At 37.9% G+C, this 27,010-nt stretch overlaps 1 protein-coding gene across 1 annotated transcript in view; it reads left to right on the forward strand.

Moving 5' to 3' along the window:
- SCIN (scinderin) overlaps nt 1–27,010 on the forward strand; it is an 82,134-nt gene that overhangs the window by 43,796 nt on the left and 11,328 nt on the right. Inside the window, exons 5-11 of the mRNA XM_003252571.4 lie at nt 7,845–7,937; nt 10,063–10,195; nt 10,605–10,693; nt 11,434–11,649; nt 13,920–14,041; nt 20,857–20,947; nt 25,106–25,276. Coding sequence (XP_003252619.1) covers nt 7,845–7,937; nt 10,063–10,195; nt 10,605–10,693; nt 11,434–11,649; nt 13,920–14,041; nt 20,857–20,947; nt 25,106–25,276 — 915 coding nt within the window. The remainder of the gene's footprint in view (nt 1–7,844; nt 7,938–10,062; nt 10,196–10,604; nt 10,694–11,433; nt 11,650–13,919; nt 14,042–20,856; nt 20,948–25,105; nt 25,277–27,010) is intronic.

The raw sequence follows: 27,010 nt of genomic DNA on the forward strand, positions 1-27,010 counted from the left end.
TGATATGGTTTGGCTCTGTGTCCCCACCCAAATCTCATCTGTAATTGTAATTCCCACACATCAAGGGAGGGACCTGGTGGGAGGTGATTAGATCATGGTGGCAGTTTCCCCCATGTTGTTCTTGTGATAGTGAGGGAGTTCTCACGGGGTCTGATGGTTTTAAAGGTGGTAGTTTTTTCCTGTGTGTTCCCTCTCTCCTGCTGCCATGTAAGATGTGCCTTGCTTCCCCTTCACCTTCCACCATGACTGTAAGTTTCTTGAGGCATCCCCAGCCATGCAGAACGGTGAGTCAATTAAACCTTTTTTCTTCATTAATTACCCAGTATCAGGTATTTCTTTATAGCAGTGTGAAAATTGACTAATTCAACTGGCTTACCCCTTTGCTTTTTATCTCTTACCATTAGCATTCAGCCCTTCATCCAAATTACAGAGGCATTAGGTTCAGGGTAATTGGGATACACATTTTTTTTTTGGAAAGAATACACATTTTCTTAATATATAACATAGAAGGTATGCAAATATTTTTAAGTGCCTCGGAGTACTTGAAAAGCCATTTTAGAGTTTGCTCAATTAAAATTTCATGCTTGGAAATTTTCTGGATTATGTAGATAAAAAAGTTTTCCCAACTCCCTTGCCATTGAAACAAAACTTGGCCAAATTGAATTAAAAGTTATATATAAATCAGGTTTATGTACCTTCTCCTCAAAGGATAAGATGAGATAAAATTAAACAAGTTCATATAAATGTGTGTATATGTATATGGTGATACAGGGCAGTGAAAAAATACTCCTGGAGGTTTAGCTCATGTTCTCATTATAGGGGTGCCCTATTTTCTTCTCCATTTCTCCCCTTATCCAACTTAGTTTTTTTTTTTTTTTTCTTTTTTTTGAGACGGAGTATCGCTCTGTCGCCCAGGCTGGAGTGCAGTGGCACAATCTCGGCTCACTGCAAGCTCCGCCTCCTGGGTTCACGATATTATCCTGCCTCAGCCTCTCCGAGTAGCTGGGACTACAGGCGCCCGCCACCACGCCCGGCTAATTTTTTTGTATTTTTAGTAGAGACGGGGTTTCACCATGGTCTCTATCTCCTGACCTCGTGATCCGCCCGCCTCGGCCTCCCAAAGTGCTGGGATTACAAGCGTGAGCCACTGCGCCCGGCCAGTTTTTTATCCAACTTAGAGTACCAGAGGGTAATGTTTTCCAAAGTCAGTGAAAATAAGCAAGAAGTTACTGAGACTAATAATGTTACCAGAGACATTGTAGTGAAGCCCCAGCCGTGAGAGGAGGAGGAGGATGGTCTTTATGAACCCAGCAGTTTTGGGAAATGGGACCTAATAAGAGATGACGAGAGCCCTCATGAATAGTTTGACATTATTATTGCAGAAGTGGGTTATTTCTCGAGAGTGGGTTTATTATTATATAAAAGTGCGTTTGGCCCCTTCTTGCTCTCTTGCTCTCCACGTTCTCTTGCCTTTCTTCCTTATACCATGAGATGAGGTAGCAAGGAGGCCTCACTGGATTCTGCTACCTTGATATTGGACTTCATAATGTGAGAAATACATTTATTTTCTTTATAGATTACCTAATTTGTGGTATTCTGTTATAGCAACTCCAAACAGCTAAAACACTGCACTGAAAGTTAGTTCACCTAAAGCAGGGATCAAACCTAACCTGTTAACCATTGTAGACTCCGCTCTTTCCCACAGAGCCAGAGTATTATAGACACTCAAGAAATAAACCTTACACAACAGATATATCTTGCCTCACCAAAATAAGGTCATATGTACGAGACTATATGGGAAAATATGATGGAAACACAGAGGAGGATCAGAGAATTCGTTTTATAATCAAGGACTAACGACATCATAGACACCACAGTGGTGGACTTCAATGAAAGGAAGAGATTACTGTATCGTATTCCCTTTTCTCAGCATTGTCACCTGCACTTCTGCTGATTGCATAAAAGACTTTTCTCTAGGTTTTGCCTGGAGAGGGACATACAGATCTATATTCAATTTGTAGTTTAAGTCTAAGATACAAGATTTTGACAAAGGTACATTACCAAGACATATAGACTGCTTTATAAAATCATTAGATCAGTACATGAACAAATAATAAAGTGTAAGTCCATGAGGAGGTGTGTGGCAAGAAGTCCAGTGGTAAAATCATTATGCAAAGGATTAGTCCAGTAATATGCAGGGTCGTATAAGACAGAAAGAGTAATGCTTTGACCAGGGAAAGATTTGACTCTGCCTATATAAAGGTGAAGAAAGGGTACAGGATCTATCATTTGTTGAATTTTCACCATATGCTAGTCATAGTAATAATCACATGATAATTGAACCGTATTATTTATTATACCATTTTAAATGTGGAAACAAGATTACAGAGGCTCTTAGTAGTGGCTCCACCCAGCTTAGCCTGCCTGATCCTGCCAAATGAAGGGAGGTGTCAAAAAGACAATGGAAGAATGCATAGAAATTAGGAACCCCAAAGGCAAGTTTTGGAAGCGTTCATCCAAGCACTGATCAGACAGAAATGTCCGAAGTGGGTTTGAAGTCTTAGGGAAAAAGGTTTGGTGACGTCCAGAAAAGGCAAATGACCTGAAATCTTAATACCTGAGATTTGCCCCAGAGCAGCTCCCAGACCACCAGGCCCTAATAATTTGTCCAGGGGAGATGTGTTCTAACAAGCTAATGTGAACCTCAGAAATGCTTGGCAGACCTATCCCAATGGTTGAGGTAGATAAACCAGGCTAGCAAAGCTGATGCCACAGAGCACTTGAATCACATCAACAAACCAGGCCCAGAAGACTTTTCAAATATACAATGCATGGGCTCCAATCAGAATAAATAAATCTGAATTTCTAGAGATTGGATTCAGACATTGGCATTCTTTTTTATATCAGCCCACATGGTTCTAATATGCAGCCAGTGAAAACAACTGCTCTTGTTTAATCAGTTGGCATTCTGGCTTATGGCTTTTAATGACTTGTGATTTTGCTTTCTGTGTTATAGTAACTTGTAAGGTAACTTTCCGTATTATAGTAACTTTTGGGGTAACTTTCTTATGAGTTTGACCCTTCAACATCTACCTCTAATATGCTGATATTCCAGGAATGCTGAAGCCCAGTCCTGCCTCATGATATAAGTTCCCCACTGCCACAGCATTCCCTGAGGCCTCTAGGGTTGCACTCTCCGTCTGGCATCCTCAAGACATGAGTGACTATTTAAGTTTACATTTAAATTCCTTAAAATTAAATAAAATGTAAAGTTCAGTTTCTCAGTCACACTAGCCACATTTCAGGTACTCATTAGCTACAAATGGCTAGTGAGAACTGTGTTGGACAGCAAAGATGTGGAATATTTCATCATTGCAGAAATTTCTACAGGACAGCACTGCGCTATAGCTAAACCTCTTACAGAGGCCCAGTTCACTTTGTCTTTTTATCTAAATATGCTTTCCTACCTCTAAAATACCTCACATGCTTTCCCTCCTCTAAAACACCTTTATCCATTCTTTAATATATGAAATCACCCTCTATTTTATTTATGAATAAAGGGATAAAGGTATTTTTGAGGCCATCACTGAGAGAGAGCAGCAGAGTAAATATTGGAATCTTATATCTAGAGTGGGTGGAGCTGGCTAAATAAGACCACAGCTTTCTCGGAATCACCGGTCATTTTATATCTCTGTGGATCTTCCCTATTATCAAATATTTGTCTTACCTAAGGCATAAAATGCCTTGCAGCAAGTAAATATACCATAACAACAAGGATTAGCTTCACTCTTACAATTTATTTCTGTGCTCCATATGTTACACTCTACTGATTGTTTCTCAGTTAAGGAAAGGAAGTAAGATACAGAATTTACTGAATAATTAAAATGTTCATTCCTGGAACCTGTGAGCTGATTCTGTTTTTAGTGAAAATAAAAGCAGAGTCATCTACCCTAAAATGATTAAGGTGAGAAGAATGAAATGCCTCATTTTCTATATAAAGAGCTTTGAAGTAGAGGTTAGAAGGCCTGGGGTTTACGTATTTGCTTTAATATTTATGAGACACGGATCTAAGGCAAAACTCCTAACTTCCTTCCGTCTCATTTTCTTAATCTATGAAGTTAAAGTAATCATGACACAGGTTCTGCCTCTCTCTCAGAGTTCTGCTGGGAGCACATAAGACCCTCAATGATAAATGCCTTTAGGACTTGGCACCAACTTGGCACATGTTCATCCACAGTGATGTGTAGCTTTGAGTTATATATTGTGCTTCTTCCAGGTCATGCATCATTATTGTTTTCTTATGACGCATTACAAATATTTATTCTAAAGTGGCCAAACATCTTGACTTTTTTGTATAAAGAAGGGAAACCACATCTTGAGAACAAGCCAGTGTAAATGTTGGAAGTTTTTATCCAAAATAGGTAAAGTTGACTAGAAGGTAAAAAAAAAATGAATAAATAAAAACAGGTGTACATGCTGTGAAAAACTAAGGATTAAGAGAGTAAAAGAGTATAGCAATTGTTTCTTGGCTGCCTGATCCTTTTATCTGAAAATACAAATTTCCACATAGGCCTGCTTAAGTTTTAAAAAGAAAAGTTCACCTTGGATCATAGTAGGGAAAGAAATAAACAAACACCAAGGGTGGTCTTGAAACAGGTCATGAGAACCTAGAAACTCTGAAGCTGGGTGATTATTAATCTCCTAGTTAGCTAGGGGGAAAGAATGGGCTTGGCTTCCGTAGGGAACACCGAGTATGTCAGCCTGATTAGAGGCGGGCACAAGGTAGGGAATGCTGAAAAATAAGGCAGGGTAGATGACATTCAGCATCTGAAGGGGACTTGGGATTCAGACAGAAGTTTTGGGTCAGTGGGAGCACCCAATTCAGAATAATCTAGATTGCAGATTCCTGGGCCTCACCATAGACCTGTTTATTGACTCAATGGCTGGCAGCTGAGAATCTGTATTTACAAAGTCACACAGGTGTTGCTTGACTACATTGAAGTTCAGGAACCACTGCAGCAGATGTAAAATATAAATCTTTTTTAATTTTTAGTTTTTAAAAATTTTAAAAGAAATTTGAAATGTTTTCCAGCTTTATAAAGGGATATCTATCATTGATAGATATATATATATATAAACTTTGTCATATACAAAATGTCATATACAAAATGTGGTATTTCGATAGATGTATAAGTTGTGAAATGATTACCACAATCAAGATAATTAACATCTGTCACCTCACATTGTGTGTGTGATGAAAATTTTTAATATCTTCTCTCTTAGCAAATTTCAAGTATAAACTACATTATTAGTAACTATAACCATCATACTATACTTTGTCTCCAGAACTTATTTATCTTATACCTGAAAGTTTGAATTCTTTCACCAACATTTCTCCATTTCCTGTATTTTTCAGCCCCTGGCAATCACCATTCTACCACTCTATTTCTATGAACTGGATATTTTGGATTCCACATATTAATGAGATCATGCATTATTTATCTTTCTGTGTCTGGCTTATTTCACTTAGCATAATATACAATAGTTTCATCCATGTTGTTGCAAATGACAGGATTTCCTTGATCTAGAGTCATATTCCTACAACATAGGAGTAATGTGAAATAAGGGGCCTTGCAGCCAGTGTCCAGCAATAGACAGGAATCAGTGACTAACCATTATTAAAAATAATAATAACGACTAAGTGGGTAGGAGATACACATTGGAGGAGAGGAAGTATTTAAAACTGACCACATAATTTTAAGTCCATATAAAGAGGAGAGAATAGAGATACATTGACACAAATGGAGAATTGAGAGTGGCTAATTTTGTAGAAAATAAGTTCAGTTTGGAGTATTTAGATGATGGCAATACTTTTAAACAGAAACTTACAGAAAATAATTGAAAGAAAGAGGAGCTCCAAACTTGCAAGATATATCTTGGCTAGAAGAATTGATGAAATTTTTATGTAACACCCTCAAATGAGGCTTCTCTGTGTTCATACCCCGTTAAATTGTCAAAACATATTTCACATACAAAGGATGGCATGAGCTAACTGCCAATCGTGTGGGCAATCCAAAATGAAAATGTTTTACATTCAGGCATGATCTTCCAAGCTGTATTTACAGTTTATGTCAAAGATCAAAATGTATGGCCTAGTTGATAAAGTGAACATATTTAGTTATTTTGCTCTTTCTACGCCAGATGTAACATCCTTAAGTTTTGGACAACGTGGTTAGAAACTCATTTATATACCCCAGTGACCTCAAATATTTGATAAATGCTTAGTTGAACTCAATTTTAAAGTGATCCTTGGAGATGATACCTGACAATATATGGCATCTCTCTACCTCTGGAGTTAAGCCTGTTTTTGCTAAATCCCTTGGGTTCAATTCCCAACTATGCTGCAGTCCTTTGAGAAGCTAATTAAGATGCCTGGCTAATATGGGAATTGTGGTCTGAAAATTAAAAGTTACAGTGTGCCTCAAATCCCAGACTAAGTCTGCCCGCTGGGAGGTTTCCTAGTATTAGATATGCCCTTAACACAAACTGTTTATTCCAAACTACGGTCTTAGTTGGAGTAGAATTAGAAAAGTATGTGTGAGGAGATCTTTGATGGCTCTTACAAGCTATACATGCTTCTAGCAAAAGTGTCTTTTTAAAAAAGCTTTTGGTCACAAGTGTTTTCGTTTTTTTTTTTTTTTGCTTGATTCTATTTTTAGCAAAAAAAGAAAAACTGCATTACAATCATTTAGCATGTACAGTATCTAAAACATTTTATTGATCACAGTACAAATAAAAAGATAGGTATGTTCCCAGAGGACATAAGTTCTCTGATGCATCTCTAAATTTGAGAGTGTACTTATACTCATGCAAGGATTAACGTACATTTTTATTGTTTTCTGGTATTTTGCAGTACACATTTTTATGCAATATATTGTAAGGAATAGTGAATATAAAACACATTATGTAAGGAACTTATTGTGTGTTAAATATTTGTTGTATCTAAATGAATACCTTTGCATTTTCTAAACTTGAATTTATATCTATATTATAAAAATTAAATTATTTAGAAGAAGTTTATATTTGATTCCTGTCCTTGACATTCCATGCTGTTTGTGTTAATTAATAAATTAATTAAGGTACTCATAGACATATTTTTTATTTTAATATAAAGAAATTCAAAGCAGATTCAAATGTATTTTCTACCAAACACTTTTTTGGACTTTTGGATTGCATCACATGTGCACAGAATAGATAAATTCATTTATTCATTATTTTGACAAATACTTACTGAGCATATACTATGTCCCAAGAACTGTTCCAAGTGCCAAGGATACAGCAGAAAACAAAGCATGATTTGGGTGATCAAGAGCTTGCACTTTATCCTATATGTCAATAATTATAATAGTATTTTACCTCCAAATAGTAATTTTGATTCAAATCTTTGTTATAATAAACTCATAAAACTTAGAGATTATTTCTAGAAGCAGAGGTCATAGAAGAAATTCTGCTGCAGAGCTGAACATAGAGCTCAAATTTTAATTAATTCCTTCTAGCTTTCAGTAATATGGACACCTAGGCTTCCAAATTAGGGATTTTCCCTTCTTGAAATTCATTGTTTGAGGTTTCAAACAAGCAACCTCAGTGCTTGTTTACTTAATGCAATTGATTGATTTGAACTATGTGAAAAGGACTACCTTGTATGCATTAATGAGAAGTGTTTGAACCTGGTCATTTTAATTGCAAATATTTTATAATCCATGTCTTTATAAGTGTGTTTTTGTAACTCTGCATCCTTTAATGGGAGATCTTTATCTTTGCATCCACTGTTCACTTTTTTCCAGGTCTTAGGGGAAAAGCCAGAGCTTCTAGATGGAGGCGATGATGATGACATTATAGCAGACATAAGTAACAGGAAAATGGCTAAACTATACATGGTGAGTTCACTGTAACCAAATTTATTGTTTCTACAGGACTGGATGTAGCTAGAGAGGCCTGTATTGGGAGGGATTCCCTTTGCTGCAGTTGAGAACTCTCCTCATTGCTCTCCAAGAGCAATGTGTAGATAGAATCAGTTCTTTGCTCTTGTATATTTTTTAAATTAAGTTTTAATACTTTTTGTTATTTTTATGAAAAACAACAAGTATGTGAACTTATCGCTGTGACTTACATAGAAGTATATATTGTTGCTGTACTAATTTGCAACAATCTTTTGATATATAGTACTCAATACAATATTTCCTTTATGGAGTAAAAATATTTTATCAGCTTTTTCTTATAAATTCTTGATAAGAATGTAAAGTCTTCACCCTATTTAAAACATTGTCTTTAACCATAATGAAGGAGTTCTTTGTTGCAGGAGGGCTGAGCTACCAAATGAAACAGCTGGAGGGAAACAGGGTAAAAACAGTTCTGTTCTAGGCATTAACATACCTACTTCCATATCAGCTCTATAGCACATGATTAGCAGCATGACTTTGCACAGGACATAACCACTCTGGGTCTAAGTATTCTTATCCACACACACACAAAAAAGTAGGTTCCTTCCAACTCTATCATTTTTTTATTTTTTGTTTGTTTGTTTTTTCTGTTGAGGGTAACAAAAACTGCAAGACACTCCAGTTAAGATTATTGCTACAGTGGTATTCTTCCAGTGTTCCCTCCCCTTGCAACTTTCTAAGCAAGTGATTTGGAGCAGATTGTAAATCTCCATGCGGAATTTAGTAGTTTTCTCATCTGTAACAGAAAGAAACTATATTTGCTGCTGTTTAAGGGATTTTTGGCTCCGAAACTCTGTGATTTTACATGAAGACCAAATTAATAACTTGTTCAGTGTAACTTCATTTTCATAATGAATAAGTGGATTTTTTTTCTTCTTAGATGCAAAAGGAAATATGGTTACCATTTGTGCTAAATACTGGTAATTTTAATATGAGCCATACAGAAAGCGTTATCTAAATATTTTGTGACTGCTTTTAAAAATTACTGTTTCTAAAACTCATTTTCAACAGCTCAACAGATATCTTTTATTTCACATTATCAGCCAAAACTGTTCTCCCTCTTGGACAGTATTATGAACTAAAGAAGTATTTTTAAATGGGAAAATATTCATCCTGAGTCATAGCTTCCTCTAGTGGAGCTATGCTGTATTACATGGATATAAAATATAAAGTTCCTTTGAAAATAATTCAGGTTTCTTAACAAGGCTAGCAAGCAAAATCACCTGGAGCATTTTCTAAAACTACAGAATTCAAACTCCTCCCTGGTCCTGCAAAACTCCACCACTGATCTAGGGAGGGCTCTGGAATCTGTATAATTGGTAACTAAACTGTAGCATACAAGTTGGCCATTGAAAACCAGTAAATCCTAACCTGCACATGAATATCACTTTCAATTTTGTAAGACCACTTAAAAATTTGTTTTAGTAGTCTGTAGTCATTTCTAAATGTGACAGAAGAAATTTACTTTGATAATTTATACAAAGTGTACTTAAATTGCAGGACCTATGTTGAAAAAAATCTTTATGCATAAACTGTATCAATACCTTCCTTAGCAAAGTGACTGGTATATGGTAGATAGTAAATGTTGACTGAATGAATGTTGAAACTTCATCTTCTTGTGTGTATGTAATGTTTGTAAGATTATTACCTACGTGAAAAGATTGCTCTAAAATGTACAAGAAATAATCATGTAAAGTTAATTACGTGATACTTAGTACATAAGAGCATCTGAATAGACCTCAGCCATTATTATTATCACTATTCTTTTCTGATATTTTAGGCACAGTGTCAAAAGTTAACTTTTTATTTGTAGTTCCTTTACCCCAAAGGACTTTTTAAAAAATTGGAGTATAATTAGTCTTGTGGATTCTTTTCATTTTCTTTGAAACAGTTTTATTGAGATATAATTTATACACCATAAAATTCATGCATTTATAGTGTACAATTCAATGCTTTCTATTTTATTACATTTCTCGAGTTGTACAGCCATTACCAAAATCTAATTGTAGAACATCCTTATCATCCCCAAATGAAAACACAGAGGTCATGGTTTTTATGTTAGGTTTCAGATGCAAGTGGCTCCATGAGAGTGACTGTGGTGGCAGAAGAAAACCCCTTCTCGATGGCAATGCTGCTTTCTGAAGAATGCTTTATTTTGGACCACGGGGCTGCAAAACAAATTTTTGTATGGAAAGGTAAAAAATTCCATTGACGATGCTGTATTTCAGATTTATAGATATTTCCTCTACAAGGGTAAATAAAATATGTTTTTATTTTTTTAAAAAGGCCCACCTTTTAATTAAGACTTAATCTATAAATGTCTCAGATAAAATGCAGCCATTTTCCTCCTACCAACATCATGTACCAGGGATTATGGAGTTAAAAAAAAAAGCATTTGGACAATGTAAAAAGAATTGTTTTACAAATAACGCTTTTTCCTGTATTGTTAAATATACTTAATGTACCAGGAAATTTTTGCTATTCTTTCACTGATGTATTTAACTTGAATTATAATTGTGTTTATTATGGTACACAAGTATTTCTTAATCATAGAATGTCTTCCTTCTCTGAAATTCTTTCTCTTTAATTTACCTTGTATTTTAGGTAAAGATGCTAATCCCCAGGAGAGGAAGGCTGCAATGAAGACAGCTGAAGAATTTCTACAGCAAATGAATTATTCCAAGAATACCCAAGTATGTGTGAAAATGAACCGGGTAGAAAAAAATAGAAAACATGGGAGCTCATGACATGTCCATGAAACTCATGAAAAAGTTGGGGTTAAAGTAACATCTGCATGTGAAGTGATTCTCCACCTGCCTGTCTGCTGCAATCTGGTGTCATATGTCCCTCTTCTTTACCTGTGTGGGGGGGGTTAGAATTTTTTAGAAACTGCACATCAGACTTTCCATAAAGCTGCCCATTCACTTCCTCAACAGCCTTTAATTCAAGGTAGTAAACCACAGTAGATTTAGCTAAGAGCACTTATGAGTTATTATTCCTTAGAGCAAGTTGTGCAGACTTGGCCTGAAACCCAGATGATATTTGTCTTCATCAAAATCAATTTAGACCCTGGCTAATTACTCCTTTCCTTTCCGAATCTCTCAGCCTCATCTACTCTCCTCATTTTTATGTCCCCGCACAAGGAACACAATAAGATAATTTCTTCCAGCTCACAGATCTCTTGTGAACCTTATGTAGAAAGACAAACTTATTTTACTGCAGAGGTAACATATTAAAGAACTTGATTCTTCTCTCAAATATTCAGATTCAGTGGCAATTACTTTAGTTGTGAGAAAAAGCAATTTTGAATTACATGAGCTTGATAGCTGAACCAGGATAATTTTTCATTTCTTTAGTTCTGTCTCCACCGCCAGATTCATATTTTCCCTCAATTTCTTTTCCTGTTTATTATTATTATAATTTTAAATTTCAGATTCAAGTTCTTCCAGAAGGAGGTGAAACACCAGTCTTCAAACAGTTCTTTAAGGACTGGAGAGATAAAGATCAGAGTGATGGCTTCGGGAAAGTATATGTCACAGAGCAAGTGGCTCAAATAAAACAAATTCCCTTTGATGTCTCAGAATTACACCGTTCTCCGCGGATGGCAGCCCAGCACAATATGGTGGATGATGGTTCTGGCAAAGTGGAGGTATTTACCTGTTTTTGTTTTCGTCAAGCCCATTAATGCCAGTGTGTGTGGGGGGAGGGCGGGGGAGATCACTTGAGGACAGGAGTTCGAGATCAGCCTGGCCGACATGGTGAAACCCCACCTCTACTAAAAATACAAAAATTAGCCAGGCGTGGTGGAGCTCACCCGTAGCCCCAGCCACTTGGTAGGCTGAGGCACGAGAATCACTTGAGCCTGCGAGGTGGAGGCTGCAGTGAGCCAAGATCATACCACTGCACTCCAGCCTGGGTGACAGAGTGAGAAATGTGTATACACACACACACACACACACATATAAATGTGTATATATACACGTATATCTCTGTGTATATATACATATGTATTTATAAATGTATATGTACACATATTTATACATATTTAATGGCTCTCCACAGCCTTCCTGAGAGCATCCATCTTCAGCTGGACCCTTGACCCTTTCCCTCCTCTTGGCTTCACTCTTCCACTGCCTTGAGGACTGACTTCCCCTCTGCCATCTAGCTAATGTTCCTACGCCTCATTGGCAACTCAGTTAAATCACAAGCCATACCTTTTCTGAGAAGGCTTCCCTCAGCGCTGAAGTGGCCTTTCTCTGTGCTCAACCTCTAGCGATATTTTTCACAGAATTTATCATATACCTACCACAGAATTGTTCATTTACTGCCAGATTTCTCCTAGACCTCTCATCAATTCCTTGAGGACAGGAATTAAATATTTCATCTTTATATTCCTAGGGTTTACCACAATTCTTGGACCAAAGTATACAGTCAAGAAATTAATGCAATAATTTTTCCTCTTTTCAAAGACATGAAGCAGCATGGGTGTTGGAGAGTGGGGAGTGCCAAGGGAGAAGGTCACAAATGTCCTTCATGGCTGTTGTCAGAGGGGTATCGACTTCTGGGTCTGCGTCTGTCTCCTGCTCAGACATTCCTGCTGGAGCTCAGCCCTGCTGGCAAACTTGGTCCCCAGCACCAGCTGTGTCCCGGCTGCAGCCTTCTCCTGTGCCATCCTAGGGCTGCTGAAATCTGGGGACTCTCTCTAGGATCTTGTGCTCTCTCTAGGATCTAAGGCTTCTGCTCACTAGGATAGTATGGGGTGGCCTCTCTCTAGAAGCACTGCACTGCTCCTGTCCACTTGCTCATCTTCAGATTTCAAAGCAAAGAGTCTTCCCTTCCCAACCGAGAACTTAGGCAAGTGTGTGTGTGTGTGTGTGTGTGTGTGTGTTTGCATGTACACACACAGGGCCTGGCAGCCTCTCCTTCATTTGTTACTCTCCTGTTTCATCTACAATTCCCATCTCTCCAACTTGGAGGGTCTCTAATCTGTGCTGAAGACGAGGAGGTAGAATGAAAGTGGTTCTGCCTGCTTTTATCCCATCATCACATTTCAGTCTTATACCTGGATGGCATCTTTTAAAAACAGAAGTCGTATTATTGGCATGGTCTTAGTCTGTTCAGGCTACTATAACAAAAATACCGTAGTTTGGGGGTTTAAGCAGAAACATTTATTTCTCACCATTCTGGAGGCCGGGGAGTCTAAGCTCCAGGTTTTGATGGGCTCAGTATTTGGTGGAGGATCCACTCCCAGGTTCATAGAATTTTTGCTGCATCCTCACATGGTGGAAAAGGAGCTAGGGAGCTTTCTGATTATAAGGGCACTAATTTCACTCAGGAAGGCTCCAGCTTCATGACCTAATTACCTCCCAAAGGTCCCACCTCCTAATACTATCACACTAGAGGTTAGGATTTCAACATAAATCGTGGAGGGACTCAAACATTCAGTATGTTGTAGCATTTTTAGTATTTGGTCACAGTCTATCAAGTCTTGCCTGGGAAAATAATAGTCTCCTATCTTAAAGCACAGGGAAAAATATATATATATGTTATTTCATAATTGAAGAAAAAAATTACTGTAAAATAGATATATATTTCTGAGCGGAATCTTGCAATTTTTTATTCCACTGGAGTGTCATGTTATTTCCACTAGTAGATGAAACAATAGGTATTTATTAATCAACAGGCTCAGAACAGAGTTTAATACTGTAGAGGTAGCAAAAGACACATAAAAGTAGTTAAAATTTCATTAAATTGGCAAATTGATAACAATTTCTTTCATTTGCTTGATTTATAAACTAGTTAAAAATAATTTAAAAGTTGTTTAATAATAGATTTGAACCAAAAATTATTTAAAGCTTATGAGAAATATTATTAGATCAAGAAAATTGTAATTTGTTGTATATATTCCATTCCTTCCAGATTTGGCGTGTAGAAGACAATGGTAGGATCCAAGTTGACCAAAACTCATATGGTGAATTCTATGGTGGTGACTGCTACATCATACTCTACACCTATCCCAGAGGACAGATTATCTACACGTGGTGAGTTTGTATCGGGCAAAGATCTCGGGTTCCACAGGAGCCAGATTTTGCTCCAAAGTATTAAATTCTATGCATTATGGGGTAGAATAATCCTATAATCACCCCAGTGAGATTTGTATAGTGTGCATATAGTATTTTCTTTTTACATGATTTTGACTATGTTTTGCAGCTGCCATCCACAGGGAGCAGGAGTTATATAAAGATCATGCTATCTAGTCTAGGAAAAAACTTTTGATATCCTAAACCAGTGATGTTCTCCTAGTGGATATGTAGTTGAATATCTCATCTTGTATGCAGGTTACCACTGCAACAGCAAGTGTCAGGTACCATGGCTTCTTATGGTTAAAATTCACAGAGGTCCATCCTAATTGGAACTGCAAAGTTGCAATATGGCAAAACCTGTAGGAGATACAATTTGTGATTCCACTGATACCTCAACTTGATGCAATTCTTATTCTTGTTTCCATTAAATTCACAACAATAATGGAAAAAATATGCAACTGTGTTTTCATCTTACATGGTTTTGCGTGATGATTTGAGTTAATTGAAGTTTAAATTTACCAATGCCCTGCTCAAGGAGGAAATGATCCAATGTCCAAACCAAGTAATTTATGTGCATACACCATGCCAGGATATGTCAAGGGATAGGGATTCTGCAACAAATTATATAATGTGAAATTCTCTTTTTATTAAGTGAAATCAGGTAAGAATAGAATATTGCTAAGATGGCTGGAAAAAAGAAAACAATTCTTAAGAAAGATCTTCAAGCAGAGAAATGTGGGCGTAAGGTACAAAGGCAGGGCAGACGCCTACCTTTGCCTACATAGTGATAACAACCTATAATAGGTGTATAGAATATAGGTGCATTCAGTCCTTTGCTGATATGGTGACATTTCTTTTTGGTGAACCTCACACACAAAGACAGAGTCACATGCATCCCCATAGTCTGGTCATCTACACCGCCCCGTACCTTGAGCCCAGTCAAGTTCAGGAGATGGGATGACACCAAAAGAGTGGTCTGAGAACTTGGAGGCATCAATATCACCTGGGAGCTTCTTAGGTATGTAGACTCTCAGGCCCCATCTTTGACCCACAAAGGCAGAACCTGCATTTCAGCAAGGACTTCAAGTAATTCATATGCACTTTAATGGTTGACAGGCACTGCCTCAGGCAGTGGTTTAGAACACTGACTGCATATTGGAATAACCTGGACAATTTCTCATAAATCCAAATGCTCTCACCCACACCAAATAAATCAAAATCTCAGCTGGGGGGAGTCCTGAGATTCTAATCTATACCACCACATCGGTGTGAACCACCGCACCCAGGATCATCTCTGACACCACAGTCGCTCCATTTGCTGCCCTAGATGAATGCATTTAGCTGTTTAGCTCTGCGGTTAACATGTCGTCTTAATAACAACCATTCTGTGAGCAGAATGTTTTCACTGGCAAAGTGCCAGATGTTTCCTTGTATTTTTTATTTCTTTCCAAAAAGAGTGGAGCAGGGGAGATTAGACAGGTTAAGTAATTTAACTCAAAGTCACAGCTGTTGTAACTGGTAAAGCAACATTTTAAATCTTAATCTATTGGTCTCTTCAAGGCCTGAGTATATCTATACCAGGTAGGTATGTCCTTATTTTGCAATTTCGTTTTCTAAAATTTTAATTCAGAAAAGTGTTTATGCAACAAAATCATGGCATTTATAGGGATAAATTAATTATTTCCAGTTAACTTTTTTTTTGCATTTTATTTCATGGTCTTCCTCTTAATTCTCTTTTGAATATGAAAAGCATAATTGATTGTGGTACTTAGATTAAACGAAAAAAGACGAAGCAAGTAATGCAAAAGAGTGTTTTGAGGAATTAACAATTTGCAACCCATATAAATGCCTATGTGGACATACTAAAATAGAATAAATCAGGTTACAAATTTTAAATGCTAAATTTAAGTTTTAAATAGTAGCTATTTCTTGTATCATTTGAAAGTATTTATTGAGCACGTTATGTGCCAAGCATTCTACTAATTTCTGGAGATACAATGGTGGAAAGAAAACTATAACCCGTGCCTTCAGGAGCTTAAACGTAATGAGAAACAGATGATTAACAGGTATTTTTAGTGCAATATAAAGGATTTTATGTAAGATCAAGCTGAGTGATCTTTGGATAATTATATACAGACCCTCCACCATACCCCTAGGCTATTGGTTAAATATTTGTACCCTCTAGAACTCATGTTGAAACTTAATTTTCAGCGTGGAAGTATTGGGAGACGGGGCCTTTAAGAGGTGATAGCTCTCATGAATGGATGAGTTCATTAATGGATGAATGGGTTATCATGAGAATGGGACCAGTGGCTTTATAAGAAGAGGAAGAAGCCTGAGCTAGCATACTCAACCCCCTCACTGTGTGATGACCTGCACTGCCTCAGGAGTCTGCAGAGTCTTTGCCAGCAAGAAAACCCTCACCAGATGTGATCTCTTGACTTTGGACTTCTCACCCTCCATAACTGTAAAAATAAGTTCCTTTTCCTTATAAATTACCCTGTTTCAGGTATTCTGTTATAAGCAACAGAAAATGAACTAAGACAGGCTCCTGGAAAAAGTGACGTTGAAGTGGGAGCTAGACAGGCAGGCAAATAGAGAAGTTGTTCCAAGAAATGCAGGAAAATAGTGTGCCCCAATCTACTCATCATAGGGTACGGCTGGAGAACATTTAAGGAGCAAAAGATAAAATGAGGGAAATTAGAAGGAGCCAAATTGTAACTAGCCTCATAAACCATGCTGAAGAGGACAAACTTTATTTTTAAGACATTGAGGGTCACTCAAAGAGTTTGTATGGGGTGTTACATGATTGGTTTTCATTTTATTTTATTTTATTTTATTTTATTTTATTTTAGACAGAGTCTCACTCTGTTGCCCAGGCTGGAGTACGGTGGTACCACCCTTGGCTCATTGCCACCTCCGCTTCCCAGGTTCAAGCTATTCTCCTGACTCAGCCTCCCGAATAGCTGGGATTAGAGGCGCACACCACACGCTCTGCTAATTTTTTGTATTTTTAGTAGAGAGAGTATTTTACCATGTTGGCCAGGCTGGTCTTGAACTCCTGACCTCAAGTGGTCCAACCGCCTCGGCCTCCCAAAGTGCTGGGATTATAGGCATGAGCCACTGCGCCTGGCCTGGTTTTCATTTTAGGTAAATTATTCTGATTGACATGTACAGAATGGATTGGTGGAGGAAGGCTAGCAGCAGGAAGACCACTGGGAATGTGTTGCAATAATCCAGCTGCAAGATGTGGCCTGAATTTAGTGTAGTGACAACAGGGAAGGAAAGAATGAAACAAATTTGCAAGGTGTTAAGGTATTGGCACCAGAAATACTGTTAATGGGGAATGGAGAAGACAAAGTGGAGGATGACCCCTGGGTTTCTGGTCTGAGCATAAATGGGTAGTGTTTTATTTCCTGAGATTAAAAATCTTAAGAAGACAGGTTTGGCCCACACTGTAAAAAAATGCAAAAGGAAAAAGAAGAGAAAGAGAAGGCACCACATTGGTAAAAGTTACTGTCTTTGTAATGGGGCTGGAGAAAACTAAAGTTTTCTTCTTTCCAATTTGAAATGTTCAACATTTCCCTCATAAGAATGTATATATTGGGGGGATATCAAGAATGTAAGTTAGATACTTAAGAGTCCTCTTGTGAGTCTTCGCCATTTGAAATCATGGATGTGAAGTATGTAAGTTTGTTAGTGTTGTATGATTTGTGGAACTTCAAAAGCTTCCATAAAGATAGTGAAGAGGCTTTCAAAAAATAAGCAGTTCCATTGAAGACTGGCTTTCAAATTAAACAACTTTCCAGTTTATGTGATAATTTCAATACAGGGACATAAACAGGTTAAGTCCAAGAGGCGGAGTTAAAGGTGAGAAACTAGAATTAAATCAGTTATGAAACCACCTGTATTCTGAAATGACAGGACAAAAATAAATTCAGCAATGATGTTTTATCTGAAATAACAGGTAATTAAAATTGAACCGATGACAATGATGAATCTCTTGAAGTAGTAACTCCCATTTTTACACAGCACTCATCTTTAATGAGCAACAACCACCACAGGTTTATAAAGAAAAAATATGTCAAAGTAGATTGCTTTTCTTGTTCAGTATACAATTTCAAAATTAGAAACAAAGAGCGACTGTGTTATTTCTTGATTGTAGTGGAATACTTGAATCTGTGTGGATGGCAGTATGGTACTTGGGATCCAGAAGAGAGGTTTAAGACGAATAGAGAAGTATTTGTTCAGGGTGTCATGAGGCAGAACTTAGTGATGTTCTTCAGGTTTGCTAGTTGAAATACTCCAAAAAAATACAAGGAGAAAAATGAAGACAAAAGTTGGGTAATATTGTCTGTTCAGTGGTTGGATTTCTTCCCTCCAGAATAAAAGCAAAATGGAAAGCAGTCATTTTTAACAACAGCTGGAAGTGAGAACTCAGGAAACCACAGATGTAACAAAGAAATAATGCATGATAACAGACGCTGCGGTGGCCCATCATCATGCAGCTCTGTGTAACTCCTCACCTTGTGCTTCCAGTGCACACAGATGTGTTGGCTAGCATTATAGGCTCTTGGGAAATGTAGGCTATTGACATTAAAACACTACGTTTTTAGTAGTTCCTTTATTAGGGAAAGCATTTTTTATTTTCTTATCAACATTTGTGTGCATGTTTTTTTTTTGCACCCCTCTGTAGAACATTTTTACATCAACCATTTGCCTATGCTGGTCCAATGGAAAATTCTGTGATAAGATACACACCCTATTCCCAGTGCTTTGGGGTGTATGTGTGTTGTGTGTGTGTGTGTCTGTGTGTGTGTGTGTGTGTGTGTGTGTGTGTTGCCCAAGGTGGCAGGTTATTTTAATCTGTTCTGAGTATGGAACAGTTTACTGTCAAAGTTTTAGAAGAAAAGATGTATTAGGATTGGTGCAAAAGTAATTGCGGGTAGGCCAGGCGTGGTGGCTCACGCCTGTAATCCCAGCACTTTGGGAGGCCTAGGCAGGTGGATCACCTGAGGTCAGGAGTTTGAGACCAGCCTGACCAATGTGGAGAAATCCCGTCCCTACTAAAAATACAAAATTAGCCGGGCATAGTGGTGTATGCCTGTAGTCCCAGCTACTCGGGAGGCTGAGGCAGGAGAATCACTTGAACCTGGGAGGCGGAGATTGTGGTGAGCCTAGATCGCGCCATTGCACTCCAGCCTGGGCAACAAGAGCGAAACTCCGTCTCCAAAAAAAAAAAGTAATTGCAGCTTTTGCCATTACTTTTAATATCAAAAACAGCAATTACTTTTGCACCAATCTAATAGTTGACTTTCAAAGTCTAAATCCAAGTTTAGTATTCCTGCTGCTAAGCTAACCACTAGTCACATAGAAATGGGAAAGCTGGCTAAAAATAAATAATGCTCAATGAGTGCTTTTACCATGTTTGGGGCTTTGTTTTTTTTTCTTTTATTGTCTTCTCTACAAGCTCATCAAACAGCAGATCTCCCACAAGTTGCTTTACAGGTTAAGGTGACACAGAGTTAACAGCCACAAGCTACCCTAGAAAGAGAGGCTACAAATGAACTGGACATGTTGATTGACCCTTATCTGAGTACTGGAAGTTTAGCCTCTTGTACAGCCTTATTAATAACTCCTTATGGTGGGCAGGGCGCAGTGCCTCACCCCTTTAATCCTAGCACTTTGGGAGGCCGAGGTGGGTGGATTACCTGAGGTCAGGAGTTTGAGACCAGCCTGACCAACGTGGTGAAACCCCCTCTCTACTAAAAATACAAAAACCAGCACCTGTAATCCCAGCTACTCAGGAGGCTGAGGCAGGAGAATTGCTTGAACCTGGGAGGCAGAGGTTGCAGTGAGCCAAGTTCACGCCACTGCCCTTCAGCCTGGGTGATGAGTGAGACTCTGTCTCAAATAATAATAATAATAATAAATAATTCCTTATGGAATTGCTAAGATGACAAAATGGGGCCTCTCCATTGTCTACTTCTCATTATTATTTCCTTGATTTTTCTGGGTTACAGACATTTGGTTCATGCTCACCAAATATTCATAGAAAGACAAAATGCTGGCTGGGCAAGGTGGCTCATGCCTGTAATCCTAGCACTTTGGGAGGCTGAGGTGGGCAGATCATGAGGTCAGGAGTTTGAGACCAGCCTGGCCAACATAGTGACACCCCCATCTCTACTAAAAATACAAAAAATTAGCCGGGTGTGGTGGCAGGCGCCTGTAATCCCACCTACTCGGGAGGCTGAGGCGGGAGAATCACTTGAAGCCGGGAGGTGGAGGTTGCAGTGAGCCAAGACTGCACCATTGCACTCCAGCCCAGGTGACAGTGCGAGACTCCGTCTCAAAAAAAAAAAAAAAAAAAAAAAAAGGCAAGAAAGACAAAATGCCCCTAACATTCAACCTAATAAGTTTGGCTCGTATTTTCATCTCAGATGGATTATTTCTCACTGTAGAGGTGTTTTCTAAAAAACAGGCAGCTCCAACTTAAAATCAGGTGAACCCAATTACTTAGCTAAATTATGTTAGGAGCAAAAGCTCAATTTCTTTAAAATGGAGATAAAAATGCCTACCATATTCAGTCCTAGACAACACATAGGACAATTAAATGTTAGATATCTTGACAAAAACAATAGCTTAACAGCTCATATCATGTTAAAACAGTTCGCTTCTTCTTGATCTTTCATAATAACTTTGCTTGCAATGCCTACATGCGACAATCTTAAAACTTAAAGGCAAGCTAATTCGTTTCACTTTCATTCCTCTAGGCAAGGAGCAAATGCCACACGAGATGAGCTGACGACATCTGCGTTCCTGACTGTTCAGTTGGATCGGTCCCTCGGAGGACAGGCTGTGCAGGTTGGGATATTTTTACCCCCAAAACTCACACAAGTTAAGTCTTGCTAGCTCAATGGATAGCTATAGCTCCCTCCCAAGTTGGGATAGAAATTTGACATTTTCTTGATATGAACTGTGTTTTCATTTTGAAATTCAAATATTCCTACTCTCATTTCAAAGTAGTTCTCTCAGATTCTGGAAAGGAGGTAGCAAACAAAAACAACAAAAAACTATCAACAGACGTAAGATTCCAAAAGAATCTTCCCATTAGAATCACACCCTATGTCAATGATAGTCGCTTGACATTAAAACGGTTTTACCTGTATTATTGTTTCCAGCTGTTGTTCAACAGCTACGGTAGGCAGAATAATGCCCCCAAGGTGTTCACGTCCTAATCCTCAGGACCTGCGAGTGTGATATGTTACAAAGCAAAGGAGAGTTAAGGTCGGAGATGGAGTTATGATTGTTCATCAGCAGATCTTAAACTAGGGAGATTATCTGGGATTACTGGGTGGGCCTAGTGTAATCACCAGGGTCGTTATAAGTAAAACAGAAAGCCAGACAGAGTCAGAGGGATGCAGCATGGGAAAGACTAACCAGCGATCGCTAGCTTTGAGGATAGAGGGAACAATTACATATTATATAGTTGCAAATTGCTAGAACGAGGATATTGAACATTCCCAACACAAAGAAATGATAAATATTTGAGATGATGTTATGCTAGTTACCCTAATTTGATCACTATACATTGTATGTACCCCATGAATATCTACAATTATTATTAATCAATTTAAAAATAAAATTTAAAAAAAAGAAGGTGGAAGAGAGTCCCCAGCAAAGGAATATGGGCAACCTCTAGAAGCCAGAAAAAGCAAGGAATAGATTCATTCTTAGAGCCTCTAGAAAGGACTGTAGCCCTGCAATAGCTTGATTTTAGCCCCATGACTAAATTGTTATTCCAGATTTTAGCCCAGTTACTAAATTAGCCCCATAACTCATTTCAGATTTCTGACCTCCAAAACTGTAAGATGATAAATTTGTGTTGTTTTAAGCCACTAAATCATAGTAATTTGTTACACCAACAATGGGAAATAAATACAAAAGTACAGAACAAGCACAGATGAACAATTCTAATTAATAGGTTAAAAAAGGTGCATTTTCTTACACTCTCAAATCATAAACATGCATAAGTTATGTTTTACACAAGTAAACAGAAGTAAATCTTGATAAAATAGCATGGGTCCTTATATTTCCCTTTTAGGTACCAGAATCTTTACTGAAACAAAGTCCAGCACCCAAAAGTGAAGGAGGAAGTGGTGGAGAGGGAGAAAGGACGAACAGAAATGGGAGAGACAAAGAGAAAAGATAGGGAGAAAGGGGAAAGAAAAGGGATAGGAGGAGAGGAGAGGGAAGAGAAGAGAGGGAAATCATGGAGGAAGAAATGAGACAAGTAAGAAGGAGGAGAGAAGAGGAAGGGCAAGGGAGAGGACAGCGTGAGAGGGAGGAGAGATTATTTTTTTACTTGGGTATTTCTGAAATAAAAAATTACTTGTCGAGAATGACTGAATCCAAATTCAAAATGAAAATTTCATGTAATTATAAATGAGACAACTTTTTAGTATATCTATCTATCTAACTTATCTATCTTATCTATCTAACTTATCTATCTTATCTGTCTAACTTATCTATCTTATCTATCTGTATCTAGAGACAGATATTAAGATAGAGAAAAAGGGGCAGGAAGAGATAATATGCTGCTTTATTTATTATAAAACTTTAAATGTTATACAATGTCAGATAATATCAATGTCTAGTTCTAGATCTCCTCACTGTGTCTAAGAGACTGCTGTTTCTAGCCCGGTTCAACCTTCTGTACTCTCCTAAGTTCAACTGCTCCTCCTTTTATATTTATGATGGAGTATCTGCTACTTGTTTCAGGAACTTTATTAGTTACCATGAAAAAGTTTTTGGGTCTTTGTTTTTTAAATTCCCTTACTGTATAACTGACATACAGACTTCAAGGAGACCCTATTTTCCTCTAGTGTGCCCCAATGTGTCTGTCTGCTTTCTTGTTCATTCTGTGAGAGGGTACTTGCTTGTTCCTTTTTCCTACAGCTAGCTGGAACTTTCTCTCTCCCTCTCTCTCACTCCCTGCGTCTTCCTAGCTGGAGCTGCGCACACTGCTGCCTGTTTTCTGCCTGCCTGTTGTCTTTGGCCAGTTTTTGAGAAGCCATCTGCTCCCATCTGGTGGGAAAAGCATCTTACAGATTAGAGTTCAAACTGAAAGCAGGTGCTTACTTGGCCAATGCAGTGATGTTTCTGATACAGCAGCATTAAACACTCCCTTTACATGGTTGTGCCTGTTTAACTTCCTCATTCCTGGTGTCAAGGGAGCTAAGATTCTATATGGTACAAAAGGGTTTTTCTGTCTTGTTTTCAAATCTTTGTAAGTTTGTAATTGCTTATTTTAATGTAATAATTAAATAGAGAGGCAAGTTAGACACTTTAGAACATAAAGTGTAAGATGTGGAGGCTGAAGTTGGTCTTCCAGCTGGTTTCCTTTCCATCTTGATACAAGTTAGTAGATACATAAAACAAGTTAAATCTAAATTTAAAGGTGCATATTAACTTTTTAAAAATAAGTTAACTTGCTACTTTTAATTAATAAATTAATGAAATGACTGAATTCTTTAAATGCACTCAATTCTATGGAATTTAGTTGATCTTTAAGGTATTACATACCAAACTATTAAAAAACTTTGAAGATATGCACTGTCTTACATATTTCATATTTCATAGTACTATATTTGATGCACCCCATTAATGAATTCCCATGAATTGTTAGCCAGTTGAATCCTAAATTGACAACAAAATGGTAATTTTTAGTTTAATCACTAGATGGCAGTAGCTTACAATAATGCATGAAAAAACTAAAGTTGCGGTTTTCAACGCTCCTTTTTAGAATATATTAACCATATTGAACATCTTTTAATCAACCTTTTTTCTTTCTTATTCTCCTTTGACAGTAAGGGATGGGCCTTAATCAGTGTTTCCCTTTCTCTCATGTTGGCAATTAAAGTTTTCTCCATGTTATATGAAATGCTAAGCTAACAGTTTTAGGTATTTGTGAGACTGTAACTGACAAAACATTTCCATAATTTGCTGCTCACTTATTTGAATGCCTACTAATTGAAATATATTTATGAAGTCAATTATTTTCAATGCCTTTCGGCCTCCCTATAATGGTACATGCATCAGCATTCCCATTCACCTGGCTTCTAGAAAAAGACAAACCAAGGGAAGTGAGACGGTTCAATTTTAACATAGGGCAGAACAAATGAAAACAATGAGAGACTGACATGAAATTTGAACTCTTTATGTAAATGCATCAATAGTTTGTGCAAGAAATAGGAAATTCTAATCCAATATTTGGGGCTAATAAATAAAATCAAGCAAATAATTTCCCTTTTTTTTCAATTTCCTCATCCTGAAAAGTCTTTATATTGTATTTTTTAAAGTTTCTTATATTGAGCATATCTACTATTACATTTCTATAGGTAAGTTAAAAAATAGAAAACATATTCTGTTTATTTTTGCCCGTTTTTAATGCTTGCATAGAAATCTTTGTGTGTGTGTGTGTAATTTTTTTATTTTACGAATACAGAGATATAGAAATAATGAGTATGATTTGGGGTCATCTGATGTTATGAAGCATTTGAATGCACATCTCTTAACCTTCTGAACCAGATCCAAAACACATGAGATTCTAGTACCTCTGTAAATATCTGTGTCACTGGTGCCCTTGAAAGAAGAGTGATTTTCACATAAGGTCGCAGACAACAGCACTATGGTGTTACCTTTTCTCTTTCGGAGATGTAGATGAACAGACTTACATCTTCATACTTTTCAAAAACAGAAAGTATTGGAACATGGTGATGTTTCCCCTGACAAGAAACTACTCACGGACACCGTGCCTATGATAACAAAAGATTCTTAAGTCAACAGGGAAAATTGATTATCATTAACCTATATGTTCTGTTAATCATCATTCCTCCTGCTCGTGACTTTTTATTTTTTGTTTTATTTTCAAAAAGACAACATAAGAACACATTTGGAACTAAAGCCTTCTTTCACAGCACTCTTAATTATATTTCTTTTATTCCCCCTCTCCCCCATCAGATCCGAGTCTCCCAAGGGAAAGAGCCTGTTCACCTGCTGAGTTTGTTCAAAGACAAACCGCTCATTATTTACAAGAATGGAACATCAAAGAAAGGAGGTCAGGCACCTGCTCCCCCTACACGCCTCTTTCAAGTCCGGAGAAACCTGGCATCTATCACCAGAATTGTGGAGGTAATGTCATGCATTCCATAAAACATGCCCTAGTTATGGACTTCCCAATGGACCTGAGCCATCAGCAAATATTACACTTTAAAAACTTGGCAAATAAACTCCCTTCATTTCTATAATTAATCCACTGTTCAAAATTTTAAAAACACTAAAAGCAGGAGAGTTGAGTAAAAAGTAAAACTCCAGATACCAGGCCTCTCACGTTTTTCAATTGCGTCGAACCCAAACAAATAAATTTTTAAGAATACTATCACAAATTAGCTGTCAAAAGCATGAGGCTGCTTAAGCTCCATCTTGAAAGGCCTGAGGTGGATGGAGCACGGGTGATGGTCAGGTGACTGACCACACTGGAGACATTTGAGAAGGAAGGCCCTCGTTTGCACAAGTGTAACAAATATGGGAGGCACGTCCTGCCACACTGGACCAGAACCGTAACTGAACTGGCCCCATGAGCTGTTTCTGACAGCAGCTGGGATCAAACCCCATACCATGGTGCCATAAGATAAGAAGGCCTCCAGGTATAGACAAGGCCAGCCTGCCCAGGTTTTTAAATGGCTAAGTGCTTTGACCTTAGGACAATTCTGTCACCCCAGTCACCACTGAAATCCAGGTCTTCCACATCACCCTTATGCTGCCCGGCATGCTCTGCATATCAAGCCTGGAGCTGTCCCTCAGACTTGCCCTCCATTCAAGTCAATCAGCAGACCCCTTCAACTTGGGTTGGTCATCTCATCCCTCCACCTGCGACCTCTTCTCTAAGCCTCCCTCTCCCTGCACCTGATTTCTCTATGACTGTCCTCTGAGGACAGATTCCCCGGCAGCCCTCTCAAGTGGAACTTGTGTTTTCCCAAGGCCCACTCACCATGGCCTCAGGGATGGGGCTGGACAAATTCCCTCCCTGCTCACCCTTACCTCTTTGATTTTATCTTGCCTCTCTCCTTTATATCAGACTTTCCCTCCTTTAGACCTCTTGTGCTTTCATAGACTGAACTGCCAGTCCTTCTCCTCTTCTTTGATGACTTCAGCCATTATCTCACTATTTCCATCTCTCCGGCTTCTCTCTTCCAGCAGTCTTTTCCTTGACCGCATTTCATCGCACACTCACATGATCCTATACTAAATTTTGCCATTTGCAACAACTATAGCTCCTCAGAAATCTGTTTCAGTCATCTAATCTCTGACAACTCTCTCCCGTCCTTTGTCTCCTTTACTCCAGAATGCACATTCTGGCAATTCTCCAGGCCTATAGCTGAATCCATGAACCCGCTGCCTCCTTCACACCCCACGCTTCATGTCCTCCTTTCTCCCCAGATCCCCAGCACCCCCTTCTCTCTACTGATAACTTTGATTCAGAGTTCGCAGAGAAGATAAATCAGGCATAAATCACCTTATCTACTCCCCTGCAACTCTATCAAATTTGTCTGCATCTGTGTATATATTCTCTTTCCTTCCTCTTTTATGAAATAAATATAAAATTTTTATTTGTATTTTTAAGTTAATAAATATTTTATATTAGGAATTTCCATATGATAGTGTCTTATAAGTGAATATTATATACTATATGTATTATATATATACTATATCCATAAATTAGCAATGAATAATATATTTGTGTACAGTGATACATCAATAAATAATTTATTAAATGTTTATTACATAGACTATCGCTCCTATCTAAGGCCCAGTTCCTCCCCTGCCCATCTGGCCACCAACTTCTGTCCGGATCCTTCCCTCTTT

Source organism: Nomascus leucogenys, chromosome 11, assembly GCF_006542625.1.
Source record: "Nomascus leucogenys isolate Asia chromosome 11, Asia_NLE_v1, whole genome shotgun sequence".
In the NCBI taxonomy this organism is placed as follows: Eukaryota; Metazoa; Chordata; class Mammalia; order Primates; family Hylobatidae; genus Nomascus; species Nomascus leucogenys.